A 14,654-nucleotide genomic window follows, 5' to 3' on the forward strand; every position below is an offset into this window, starting at 1 on the left:
GATGCGAGTCGTAGAACATGCCGTCGCTATCTACATTGCTATCAGGACCGGAGTTTGGGGTAAAAGATCCTGTATTGTCTATTTGTTTATATGTTTTTAAATGATCAATGCGCACAATGCATCGTTTTCTATCAGCACATCTTGCTATTTCAACTGTGATGTCCGAAATTTTCCGGAGTATTTCATAAGGCCCCGTCCACCCTAAACCAAGCTTTTGGTTAGCTTCAGGTGGGTACCATCGCAAGATTAAATCCCCAGTTTGGTGGTCCTGTACTTTTGTATCGTAATACGTCTTTTGTCTACGAAAACTTTTGTGTAAATTATCATGGACATATTCGTAAGACGAGCGAGTGACATCCCTTATCCATTCAACATATTTTATGGGACATAAAGTTTCTTCCGTGTGAATCAGGGGTGTCATCAAATCTATGGGAGGTTTTACTTCCCTTCCTAACATAACAAGGTTTGGGGTACAGTGTGTGCTTTCGTGAACTAATGAACGGTATGCCATAGTGAGAAAAGGCAGGTGATCATCTCAGTCGGACTTATTTTCATTAACAAACATCGCTAGCATTTGTAATAGGGTACGGTTAAACCGTACAACCATGCCATCTGATTGTGGCCGATATGGTGCTGTTCTAGATTTTTCTATTCCTAATAGTTCACAAATTCGAGCAAATAAATTTGACTCGAATTCACGACCCTGATCTGTTGTATACGGTTTAGCGCCCCAAAGCGGCAAATGAACTCAGTAACTAATTTATCTGCCACAGTATATGCAGTATGATCTTGAAGAGGGTATGATTCATGCCATTTTGAAAAATAGTCCCCTACAACCATTATGTATTGGTTACCGCCCTCTGTTACTGTGAGTTGGCCTAGGATATCAATGGCTATAGCATCAAGTACCCCGTTAGCCGTGCGATGTTGCATAGGGGATTTCCCTACCCCAGGACCTGGCTTTCGACGTTGACATTGCAAGCAGGACTGACACCATCGTATGACATCCTCGGACATGCCGGACCAGTAAAACATTTGTTTTACTTTCTGTAATGTTTTCTCGCGACCAAGATGGCCTGCGATCCTTGCATTGTGTAATTGTTCCATGATTTTTGTGCGTAAAGACTTTGGTGTAACTAATTGAAGGTAAGTGTTGCCCTTTTCCTGTATGTATTCCCTGTGTAAAACGCCATTTTTTATTTTCAAAAGATCCCATTGTTTCAATAAAATGTTCCCCTCTTGTATTGGACTTTTTATTTCTGGTTTATTTTCTTGTGAAGCTTTTAAATCAAAGACCCATTTAATCACTGCATCATTTAGTTGTGCATTAGCGAATTCTTTTATCATCAAAAGGTGGGAGCCAATTAGGGCAAAGAGCATTGACCTTGGTTTCTTGGTCATTGATGTTTTCTGCGCAGTTATGAATCACCCGGATGGCTTGGTCTTGTATAGCCATACACTGTGCACATTCGACACGGTTACAGCGTCTCCGTGGCTTTCTTGATAATGCGTCCGCATTACCATGTAGAGCTCCTCGTCGATGTTGTATGTCAAAGTTGTATGTCTCGAGCGTAGCGAGCCAACGGGCTACCATCCCTTCTGGTTCCTTGAAGTTCTTCAACCAAACTATGGAAGAATGGTCGGTTCTCAAGAGGAAATTACGCCCGTATACATAATGTTTGAAGTGTTTCACAAAGTAGACCACCGCCAAGAGCTCTCGGTATGTAGTACAATATCCTCTCTGTGATTTTGTTAGTGTTTTTCTCCCATACGCGATAACCTTCTCACCGTTCTCATCTGACTGAGTATGCCTCCAATACCCGTATTACTCGTGTCGGTGTCCAAAATATATCGGTCAGTGTGTGTGGGGTACGCCAAAATTGGAGCCTTAACCAATGCAGATTTGAGAGTCAGGAATGAGTTTTCGCATTCCTGAGTCCATACGAAGCGACGGTTTTTCTTGAGCGGATATGCTGTTGTCGATATCGAAGGTGAGAACTTCCGGTAATATGAGACGATCCCTAAGAAGGATCTAACGTCGGACACGCTTTCTGGTGTTGGCCAGTGTTCAATTACGCTTATTTTCTCTGGATCGCACCTAATTCCGTCGATAACTGTCTTTTATCGTTTGCCCATTCAGACGACGATAGTCGACGCAGTAGCGCGTTGTGTTATCCTTCTTCTTTACAAGCACTATTGGCGCTGCGAAGGGGGAGTTGCTAGGTTCAATTATCCCTTGGTCGAGCATTTTAGTTATCTCCGCGCTCGCAATTTCGCGCTGACATTGTGGAAGTCGTCTTGCCGACAGCTTAATTGGTTTTGCGTCGCCGATGTCGATGGCGTGTTCTACAAGGTCGGTCTGTCCCACTTTACCGTCAGGTCCTACCAAAACGTCGGAAAACTCCATGAGTTTGCCCTCCAACTTCGACTTTTCGTCTGTTGACAGTTTATCTGACACATCCTTAAGTAAAAACTATCTATTATCTATTACGCGGGAAATTCGCGCGACATTTGACTGCTGGACCTCCTGAAATGACTGTAGTCGCGCCACGGCTGCATTTTTCTTTAGAATTACAGTGTTCATTGTCGGGTTGAGTACCGAGAATGTTATTCCGGATTCCGTTTTCCTTACACTAGAATTCGGTATATAGACATCTTTGTCTCCGTTAAATCCGTTTAATGGTTCTAATACTAGTATACCTTCGTCACACGATATCCCGGCGCCATCTATTTTTCCGCGAATCACCATTTCTGATCTGGCCGGAACGTGAACCGTTTCGCTAATATGCACCCTAGCACATGAAGTCTGGTTATCTGTGCGGCTGCGTAACTGAACTAAAAATTCGGGCGATCTCAATGTTCCTTTGCTGGTGTCGATAACGTTCTCATTTTTAGAAATAAAATCTAATCCTAAAATTCCGGAGACGTCACCTAATTCTGAAACGACAACCGGATGCTTGTAAGTTTTCCCGCCCATTGTTACATTGACAGTAATTTGCCCTAATACTGACATAGTTTCTCCATCCGCCGTAGTAAGGATCGAGCTTAACTCCGATAAGTCTGAGTTTCCTAGTCCGAAATTGTTAAAATTTTCTCTGAAATCAGCGTCACGGCATATTCCGGATGAATTGATATAAATATTAGCAAATAAACAGCGTCTTTTGATCGCTGCAAGTACAAAATTTGGCCTTAAATTGCAATTTCTTTTCACGTTTTCCATTTCAATGGTTGAACTTTTGGCCGCAAGATCAGCCCCACCTAGATTAAACGTGGCGACTGTCGATCGTTACTGATTATCAAACGTAATGCGTTCTGTACATCTCGGGTTGCTCTATTATTTTCTCCGAGTCCGTCGGGACAATGCCGACGGATGTGTCCCTCCCGTTTACAGTGGTAGCATTCCGTGCTTCGCCTCGATTCAGTCTCGGGACCCTGTGTACGTCCTTTCATCTGCGTACCATCACTTTTACCCGCCGCGGTCGTTTGTTTCAAAATTTCTTCGAGGGACTTCTTCTTTCCTTCAACGATTTTTCAAGTTCGCTTACACACGAATATTCCGTCTCGCCAAGTCTTGATTGCGTTTCATCAGGTGTAACCGACAGCACGTGTAATTGTTCGTATTCTCGTGGTTTCCTGACGGTGACATGACTGCCCGAAAAAGCCTCGAATTCGACCGCGAGCGATATTGCCCCATCCAATGTTTGTGGGCGTGAGAATTGCACGTGTCTTTTCAGTTCAGCCGAGTTTAGTCCGGAAACGAATTGTTCGAAGATCAGACGATCAGATGGAAGGAAATGCTTTTGAACCTAGTCTTTTAAAAGCGTAACCATAATCAGTTATGGTTTCCTGTTGGTACCGACGTCGGTTCCTGAATTCACAGCAATTGGATATTTCGCGTTCCGGTGGGCAAAATCTCTGCATTAGTATATATTTCAGTACCTCATAGTTTTGCAGCGCGCTAGGGTTAAGTTCACTAAGAACACGCTGAGCCACACCCGGGACACTCATAGATAACTGTGCAGCTTTTTCCAAGTCTGACCGTTCATTCCAAGCACTAACTTGCTCAAAGTGGCAAATATAGTCAGTCCATTCTGTCGTTACCCCGTCATATGTCTGGATCCTTGCTCTTCCACCCGCGTTTAACCATAGTATGTTCCCGAGAGAATTTATTGTTTTGGTAAGGTGAACCTGGATTGTATTCATTGTCTCTCATGTGAAAGTTTGTGAATGCTTGACTAAACCCTTGCAGAGAGTTTCCTACGTTTTGGCTACAACCGGAATAATGGTTTGGTAATCCCTCCCTCATAGGACAGGCTTGGATTGTATTTCATCAGAAACTAGTGCTCCTGGTGACGGCACAATCATGTTGGTACGGACAAAACTCGGCGTTAATATTTGTTTTAATCTGCTTAACCCGTTGCTGATGTTGTTAAACATAGCTGACATTTTGCATTCCTGAAGTTTGTTCTTGTTTGTTTGTTTGTTTGTTTTTTTTTTTTCGCTTTACAACACAAAATCCCGGACGAGCCCCCAATGTAACAATATAATATTCTTTGTTTTGCTATGGTTGTCTCAGTGACGTTTCCCAGGTTCTTTATATTTTGGCGTAAATTAGCGATCCTTGTTCAGTTTACATATTTAATATTAGCCAAATACATCAAGCATATATCATTTATTATAATCCTAACGGGAGTGAAATAAACGGTACTGGTCAAGTACCGATCCTTACCATACGTAATGTCGTCTGCTAAAATGTTCAGTTAAAATCCGGGTCTCCGCTCGGGACGGGAGAGCCGTCTTATATACTAAGGGCAAACTCCAGAGCATTAGTCTCTTCCATGCCTGCACTACTTTTGCCATTCCAGAATTAGTGGAGGAAAGTGAACGGTACGGAACTGGAGCTGCTTTGGAGTTTGATACTATACTCCAAGTCACCTCAGATTGTTTGCGGTTTTTTGCGTTTATTTTTGTAATTACTCAACTAGTGGAATTACTGGAGTTCCTAACAATGACAGTGAAATACAATAAAATTTTATTACAATTTTATTTCGACAATAAACAAATAATTTAAGGTAACACATCATAAATTACCTAGATAATTTCTTTAGAATACTAATTCGAGATCGAGACCGTCGCATAGGTTTTCGCACATCCCGTTAACCGGAAATTATAATGACAGATCGTAAACAATGCTTTACATCAATAAAATTGTGCATATCATGCCAAAATTCACTTGACATATTAGATCTAAACCTAAACTTCTGAAAATGTAAGGAACATGTTTTTAATGTATGTTGTTAAGGGATGTTTAACGAAATAACCTGTTGGCTGGTTAACTTTCCTCGGAACTCGCCAATAAAATGACTGTCGGCACTGTCGCCAAATTGACGAGTGTAAGCTAATGAGAACTCGCCAAATTACACATATATTCGTATTTGGCGAGTGGTGGTTTCCCACACTGTTGAAGGAAGTGACGAGTTTTCTCCGTAAGGACAGTCACTTTTTGTTACTTCCGGGACATGATTTTTCTTCGTTAGTATATTGGGGAACCTTAAGGGGAATTTAGAAAGTACACGTAATAACCGTAGAGCTCATACCGCTTCGCGGTGCTCGCTATAAACACTACGATAGTTTTCATAAGGAATCGATCATTTTATTATTAGCGAGGAGGTGGAGTCTTTTTTTAAAAAAAAGCTCCAAAAATTTGAATATTTTTTTTTTATATATATTTCAATTGCTGCTGAATTATAAATAAAAATCTTGCGCTTACGCCAATTTTTTTTTTATCCAACATCAAATATCGAATCCTTACTCCCTACCCCCAAATAAACAGGGTACGACATACACTCCTTAAGACGTATAGGTTTCCCGCACGCACGATACCTAAACGAACGCAAAACGCCCACCAAACGCACGATAAACGAACGCTCCAAGCGTGCGGTTAAACGCACGATAAACGAACGCATCTATCGTGCGTTTAAACGCACGATAGACGAACAATGAAAAATTATAAATGATAAAATAATAAGAAATAATGACGAAAGAAAAAAATAGAAAATGAAATTAATGAAAATATAAAGATTAATAATAGAAAAAAAATATAAAAATAACAGTTAAAACAAGGAAATAAGTAAAAAAAAATAAATGAACGCTTCTATTGTGCGTTTATCGTGGGTTTATTGTGTTAAACGAACACAAAACCATGTGTTAACACACGATAAACGATGCACGAACGCTAAAATGGGAAAGTGAACGTCTCGAGGAGTGTAACATATTTCGAATCTGATTTCATCACGATAATTGAATCTTAATGTCGGCAATTTGTATCAAAATATATCATCGAACAATAGTATTCTGTATATAATAAAATTTCTGTTAAAAATTGTCAATTAGACGGAAGTCTGGCGTTATTATCATATTTTAAAAAGAAAACTAAACTAAATTGTTATCGTTATGAAAAAAAACTACGCCTAGATACATTTGTATGGACCATTTTCACGAAATTTACGCGCCTTTTTTGGCTCTTAGAATAAATTAGAGTTTGTATATTACACTATTTGTGATGTCACTTTAATAGCTTCCATATATATTTTGAGTGCACGTTATGTAACATATTGTTCGCTTGGTTCAGTACTTTAATAAACCCTTTCGGGTCAAGTCGACGAGCATGCATTGCATATATTCCAAGTACCCTCCGCAGACCTATAACCGCTTCCTGATTTACATCACTCCGCTACCTTATAGACCGTAAAAATATCGCAAAGTTGTTTCCGTTTTGCAATGAGTAAAATACATCCTCTGTGCATGAGATTGTGGTAGGGCTTTGATAGAATCAAAGAATTTTCTTAATGAAAGTGTATTTGAAACATGACTATCCCACAGTTAACATGAATATGTCTATTCGGACATAGACCTGTAATTACTTTTCATTTTCACGAATGGAAAATCAGACACCATTTCTTCGACTGCTTAGGGAGCAGCCATTTGATTTGTATGGGGGCTAGGGTCACACTTTCTATTCTGCTTTTTTTTATTTGAGAACATTTCACTGAGATGTACAAAAAGAAAGAGTTATCTCCCTTTTCAATGCATTTCAAAGCTTTCTATGTAATTTATTTTTCTTTAACCATTGCAGTTAATCAGAAACCAACATACCACTTTGAGATATAATGTATTTGTGATATGAAATGGGTGACATTTTTTAAAAACAAAACTGGTTATGTACCACCCACTGCCTATAATTTGGCGTGAGTGCCTTCTTAATCATTGAAATTATATATCATATAAAGTACGTGTGTGCTAGGCGTTTTAAAAATTCAAATCTTGATAGTGATTCGCTCGTACATGTATATCTACATTTCACTACTTTGTGTGCATGTTTTAGTTACTTCATGTCCTTTGTTGTGTATGTCTGTTTTCCATGTATTGTCTTTGTCCCTGGATATCCTGTAACCTTAAGCTTGGTTACTTTGATTATTCTTTCACTAATACATTTACACGAACAACAAAGGTTGGAAATATAATGAACTGATGTCAGTCTGTGGCCTGATGTTATCATTCTATTTGGCTGTTTAATCATGCGTTAGGAATCTATATGCTACGACTGTATTTCAAAACTAGATGTAGCCATGTTTACGGACAGTTTTAACCTGCAGTTCGCTTAAATGAATTTCATTTTTTTTAAATTAGGAGCTGAAAAAAATTAGTTTAATTATGCAGGATATCGAAAAATTATGTATTCATTCATCTTGGCGTTACATGTAAACCGACTACGGACCTGCATATTACGCAAACTATAGCACACTGCTATGATACCACGTGCATTTGTGTGTGATATTTTAGGTTTGAATTTAATATCATTTGTAATCAATATGGTGAATTTAAATCAATGAAATAATTCAATCTTAACAACAAGCTCGCGTGTAGATACTTTTGAAATCTATCCCGGATCGTTCCTTCTATTCAAATTTAAACAATATGTAAACATTAATTCAGTACCTGAGTACTTTGATTATATTACGTTTGTTATAATGGTAGCCTGCTAACGAGGATAGATCAGGGGCGTAGCTACCTATTCGCAAATACGCAGTTGCGTACTTTCGGAAAAAGTAACAAAAATAAAAACACACATTTTAAAGATGAAATAAAGGTTATTTATCACATATGCATACCATGAACGTAGTATAGGCTCTGAAAAACTGGCTCCGAAATCGTTAAAATTCAGGAGTTTCCATCAGGGCTTTGCCTTGCCGGACTCACTTGGGGGCCTTGAGCGACCCCCCCCCCCCCCTCAAGACCCCTCGCCGTAATTTTGCGTACAACTAAAAACAGTTGCTTTAAATCTATAGGTCACGAAAGGTCAATCGACATGTTTCGTACGGTATTAGAGCACGACTCTCGTAGTGTTTAAAATTTTGTTCCGACAGTAAAATCTATTTCAAAACAACTACTTTTCTACGTATCTCGAAAAAAGTAATTAAAGCGTATAGTTATACGCTAAGTTCACCCTGCGTGTTTTTCTATCACAGAAGGTGAAAAAATTAATATCGATTGCAGATTGAGGTCGACTGTTGAAATGTAACTGTGTCTTTTGAGGGTCACGAAAATATTCCGTCACGATGAAGTTGCAGCATCTGCCATTAATATCGATTTGCTCACGAGACTCAACGTCCTCTGTCCACGATCAAGCTGCAACACCTGCCACCCCTTATCTATCTGACGATTTTCTTCATCTTCTGTCTTGATCGCAGTACTGAACCTGCCATTCCTTATCGACCTGCTAACAATCCTCGACATCGACATTCGTCACGATGAAGTTGCAATATTTTGTGCGTAATATCCATTGTCGATCTGTTCACGATCCTAATCTTCCTCTGTTCACGACTAAGCTGTCATATTTTTCATTCGTTTTTAATGTTTACGATCCCTTTCTGCGCTTGGTAGATTGGGAGGGATGACGGTGTCATTCATGTAGGTTTTACTGTACCTATCCTTTGTTATGAAATATTGCGCACTAAGTAGTCACGACCTTTGTCTTATCATTAAGGCTGATAATATTAAGAATATAGAACTCCTGAAAGTAGAACAGTTACTCTACAATAGTGATACTGAAAGAAACATGAAGTGTCTAGCTGCTTTGTTTGTTTTGGCTGTTATAACAGGTAAATTGTTTTATTTTATTTTATTTTATTTTATTTATTTATTTTATTTTTATTTATTTATTTTTTTTTTTTTTGAATTATGATCCCTATTCCCTTGCTTTACGGTCGGATTTGTAAAGTATTTGTAATAAAGGATAAAGATCAGATATTTTGAACCATTTAGTTGCTCATATTTTCCAAAAAGAAGGAGGGACTGCAACCTCCTTTTACAAGAAACCTTTTGAAATTGACCTATAATTGTGACACGATTAAACTTTCAAATTTTAATGAGACTTGTTTTTTAACTTCTATATAGTAGACTATCAATCTTTCAGATTTATAATATTTATAAAGTCAAAAACTTTTAGTACTCAAATATATCTGCTATAGTTATAATGTTCGGTCTGTTAAGGATATTTTCTATGGAACGCCATGACTGTCTTCTGATGTTGATTGTTATGATTTGTTTGTTTGTTTGTTGGGGTTTAACGTCCGAGCAGCAATATTTCAGCTATATTCAGACGATGAACATGAAATTGATGACAAAATGAACATGAAATGATGATGAAATGAAAATGGGATGGGACACAAGGTCAGTAGGGTCGACAAATTTTGGTTGCCACAGGAAATAGGGAGAGGTGCGTAGGGTCGGGCAATTTAGCCTCCTGTGGCGGAGCCCTATGGTTCCTACTCCGGGATAATACCACAGTAAGGTTCTTTAACGTGCGAGTAACGTGACATCTTTCCCAACACGGTGCACCACTATGGTTTGCGGTCAGGTTTTCCGCATTATAGCCGGACAACCCCAGCATTTAACACGCCAGGGGTACCCCATTCCAGCACCTGGGGCACACTAACCAGTTGCTCTGTGGGCAGAGCGCCCTAGCCCCCGGCTAAGGTTCTGAGCACTATTTAGTCGACTTTTACGACAAGCTTAGCACTGCTGCATGCCTATTCTTTTAACACCCGGACCTGCACGGGGCATTGATTGTTATATGTTCAGTTCTTTTACATTATGTTCAGTAGTTTTACATGTAATATTATGTTCAGTAGTTTTACATGTAATGTTATGTTCAGTAGTTTTACATGTAATGTTATGTTCAGTAGTTTTACATGTATTGTTATGTTCAGTAGTTTTACATGTAATGTTATGTTCAGTAGTATTACATGTAATGTTATGTTCTGTAGTTTTACATGTAATGTTATGTTCAGTAGTATTACATGTAATGTTATGTTCTGTAGTATTACATGTAATGTTATGTTCTGTAATATTACATGTAATATTATGTTCAGTAGTTTTGATAACATAATGAATAAAGAGCTGCGCTTTAAGCGCATGATATGCCTGTTTTAACTTGTCCTTATGCTTTTAATGAATTTATATGATCAACTAGAAATACTGTGAGCCCTGTCAAATACCCCCCCCGCAAAAAAAAAAAATAAATGAAAATGCACAAAAAAAATTGGTACTATCAAGGCTACCTCAAGTTTAAGTAAGTTTGTTGTCTTTATTTTTCACCCATATATTTCTATCTTGTTTAAAATACACTTTTCTGACAATATTACCAAGTACCTTTTATATTTATTAGTCGATCATCATAACAAATGGTCCGTTTTAAACAATTTTTCAACGAATAAAATTGCATTGGCCGTTTCTGGCTTTTTTTCATAACACGGAAACGAAAAATCTGAAATTTATAAAAATCGAAAAGGAGCTTACGTCAATAGATATGAACAATTAAAAAAAGTTTCATTAAAGTTGGTGAAAGCGTTTTTGAGTTATTGTCCGAAGTGTGGACAACGGACGGACGGACGGACGGACGGACAACGGTATACCATAATACGTCCCGTCTTAGACTGGCGTATACGTAAAACTGCACTGAATATAACGTCAGAAGTACCGAACATAATTCATATACCACTGCATATAATAATGAAAGTATACTGAACATAAAAACCAAAGCACCAAATATAATGTAAAAACTACTGAACATAATATTAATACTACTGAACAAAATGCATAAAGCACTGAACATATCAAACAATCATCACCAGAAGATAGTCATGGCGTCCATATTTTTCTGTCAAATATTTTGTTAAAACTTCTTTCTAAACCACTATAAAGACAGCTCCAGGAAAAAAGATTCTCATGCAGGTAGATACACGGACATGTGTACTGCTAAAACTGATATTTAAAAACTCTAGAGCAATAATTGCATCTGGGAAGAATATATAATCAATTTGTTAAATTATTTTTCAGTCGACTTCCATCTATATAAGACATGTCGATAGACAAACTATAAACTGGAGGATACAATGTATACTGGTCAGGGACAGGTCCAGATATTTTGAAAACGGGGACTCCAAGCATTTAATTGCTCATATTTTCTAACCCCTCATCCTTCGGTCTGCCACACTTTATGGGATAAATGTTTTAAATCATTTATACACCCGAGATTTAAGTAACACTCCAGCGAAGTGTCATGCAAAATGTGATGCATGGTTGGAATGCCTACATGTGAACATACATAAGTTTTTTACCTAATATTTTGTTTAAAATGCTTAAGTAAACAGAAAATTACCTGCGGCTTTTCATAGAACCCTTGTTCTTCAGAGATAAAAATCATATATAAAAAACACTGAAAAATTTAAAATTATGGGAGATATTTCTGTAAATGACACTAACTATTGGATTTTAATGTGAATTAACTTCTATAAGCATCATCATATAGACCTATAAAGCAACTTAATGACAAAAATAAAAACGTATAGCCTTTTGTGAATCACGTTTTACAGAGGCTGCACGATTCTTACAAAGACTGCTATTTAATATAAATTTATATGTTTATTTTCAGTGTATGTAAGTGGAGAGAAATGTATGGTGGCTGACGATTGTGTTTTGGAGACTTGTGCTAGTGGTGGTGTAGTCTGCGACGCTCATCATACATGTACCTGCGCCGGAGGAAGCGGTCCAAGTGGTAAGGGGTCAATGATTTGATGGGGGGTCGAGGGGATGGACTAGAGGCTAATGTTAAGTTTGAAATTAAAAAAAAAGCAGAAACAGAATCCACACTAAAAGTTTCATGGACGAGATTAACGGTTGATAATGTACATGTGTCTAACACCTGACGCAGGTTAAAAGTTAAAAGTTGATAATTTTAGCGCTATATAGATTTTATGAATTGTCATTCATATCCGAATAATTTACTTACGCTACCCACTTTTTCCCAGGAATTGACCGTAACTTAACAAAACCAGGTGTTACAAAACCCGTTATACGGCTCTAGAACAGTAAAGTTTGCGTTAGGGGTTAGACACAGTGTATAGAAGGCCAGGTAAACTTTCATGGTAGATTTTAATCCAACCTTCACAGAAAATATAGGGCGGGTGGCAGGATTTTATTTTATTATTTAAGTTTCTTACCATATATTTTAGCTATTTTAAGTAAAGATATGTTCTAAATCCGTAGCACGTCATCATCAGAAAAGAAACATCGTTTTAATCATTAAGAAATGAAAGATTTGTGTATCATACATGTAGTATCTTATATAACACTAGACACTGGCGCGAAAAAAATCCTGATTTTAAAAGTTCAATCCATTTTGTTTCAATTGTTTAGGGTGGGAGGGAGTGAAAATCAACCAATTAAATTTGGTTGGCCTAAAAATTCGTATCTAAGAATAAGAGTACCTTGGCATCTTGACATTCTTTACTGTGAGAGTATTATTGTTCGCTGGGTACCAATTTTCGTGGTTTTCTTGGGAAGGCCAAAGCACTAAATTTAGTTCCAAACGAAAAAGAAATTTTAAATGAAGTGTATACTGAAAAATATCACAACCACGAATTCAAGAATCCACGAACTTGTGTTTCTTCTCTATTTTACGAATTAAAGTACTTTCACAGTCTCGGCATTCCATTTTACCCAATAAGACAATAAATAAATATATAAATAAAAAATACTGGTAATTATAATAATAACACTTGTAGGCATAACACTATACAAGTATTTCTTTCAAAAACAGGGTCTGTCCCTGCAGGTGTTTATAGTTACTAGACTTTACTACAGTAACAATCCCCCTTCTTAGGAGATTGTTACTGTAGTAACAGTTGGTAAAGGTTTGGTTGGAAAAGGTTTAAATTTAAAGAAAATGACGGGAATTAAGCCTGTTGTTGCAACATCGCTAGAAATCGATGGTAAAGGAAAACTATTGACCAAACTTTACGACAAACGTGATGACTTTTCATTCAGAATTGTCAACTTTCCTTTCATATGTGGCAACATCCGTTCAGCACCTGCGTATGGAGTGTTCATATATCAACTCATATGTTATGCCAGAGCTTGCCGAAACTACGCAGTTTTGTTTCGCACTAGAATTCTAACAAATAGACCTCTGGAACAGGGTTATATTGCTACAAGATTGAAGTCATCACTACAGACGTTTTATGGTTGTCATCATGAACTCGTGGATCGTTACGGTGTATCCATCTGCGCCATGAAAACTGATTTGTTCAACGTGTCATAGTTTTCCTTTCCTCTTTCATCTACCCCGGACTTGACTTTTTATTAGCAGCTCGGCGGGTGTTTCTAGAAAAGTAGAGGACGCTTACCCTACCGGTGCACCTAGTCCATGCTCCCAGTGTTTAGTGGAGTCCGAGTTGCTCATTTGCTTTTGTCACTTTGTGTGTATGATTTTAGTTACTTTATGTTCTTTGTTGTGTATGTCTGGTCTTTGTCCCTGGATTACATTTTTGTGATTACCATTATAACCTTGGTTCCCTTGATTATTCTTTCAGCATGTGACAGCTGCAATGTAGGCCAAAGATGCGAGGAACACGGTCATGGGCACCACGACCATAAAGAATGGCACTGTCTGGACGGGCAATGTCAGTGCGTTATTGTTTAAATCAGTAAAGAAATTTATTGTATGAAGATGCATCGTTCTTTCTTAAGCAACAATTGGGTTTATGTTGGTTGGCAAAGATTTAAATTTAATTGAAATGACGGGAATTAAGCCTGTTGTTGCAACATCACATAGAATGAGAAAAAAACAAACAAAATCCAAAACCAAAACAAAACAGCAAAACAAAACACACAAACAAAAGACAAAACAAAACCAAACCAAAAACAACGAAAACAAATATACTGTTCTTAGTCCCATTAGCAAAATAAACAAATTAAGACACAACAAAAAAGAAACAATAATTAAGCACGCAAAAAAGGGGGCATCTAATATGACATTAACTTTACAATCAATCATACTCAACTCCTCGGTCAATCACGATGAACTGGTCGGGTGTACCGATTGGACCCTGTGTTTGAATATTTAACCAATGGTGATTTCACGGAGTGTTCCTAGGGTAAGACAATAAGTGGTTTGTCCAACCATTTTGTTGAAACTTTGTGTTCATTTAGTAAAGAACTAAATCAGTGTAAAACCTGGAACTCCTTAATTTCCGAATCCATCCTCAATAATTTAAATCATAATTCAAGATTTTAAAATTGATAAGGAAAGG

General features: G+C 37.7%; 1 protein-coding gene across 1 annotated transcript; it reads left to right on the forward strand.

The window, feature by feature from the left end:
• Positions 1–8,983: 8,983 nt before the first annotated feature.
• LOC148597729 (uncharacterized) lies at positions 8,984–14,070 on the forward strand. Its single transcript, XM_088561744.1, has 3 exons — positions 8,984–9,161; positions 11,996–12,118; positions 13,935–14,070. The coding sequence occupies exons 1-3, from the start codon at positions 8,999–9,001 to the stop codon at positions 14,042–14,044; spliced, it is 396 nt and encodes a 131-aa protein (XP_088417870.1). The 5' UTR covers positions 8,984–8,998; the 3' UTR covers positions 14,045–14,070.
• Positions 14,071–14,654: the final 584 nt, after the last annotated feature.

Source organism: Perna viridis, chromosome 14 (assembly GCF_037379345.1).
Source record: "Perna viridis isolate PV_CMFRI_1.1 ecotype Kerala chromosome 14, ASM3737934v1, whole genome shotgun sequence".
NCBI classification, from domain to species: domain Eukaryota; kingdom Metazoa; phylum Mollusca; class Bivalvia; order Mytilida; family Mytilidae; genus Perna; species Perna viridis.

Excerpts from the sequence above, each read along its gene's own strand:
- LOC148597729 (XM_088561744.1), top strand. The coding sequence starts at position 8,999 with ATGAAATATTGCGCACTAAGTAGTCACGACCTTTGTCTTATCATTAAG. Across the intron at positions 9,162-11,995 it reads TGTTTTGGCTGTTATAACAG|TGTATGTAAGTGGAGAGAAA; the intron begins GTAAATTGTTTT and ends GTTTATTTTCAG. Across the intron at positions 12,119-13,934 it reads CGGAGGAAGCGGTCCAAGTG|CATGTGACAGCTGCAATGTA; the intron begins GTAAGGGGTCAA and ends TTATTCTTTCAG.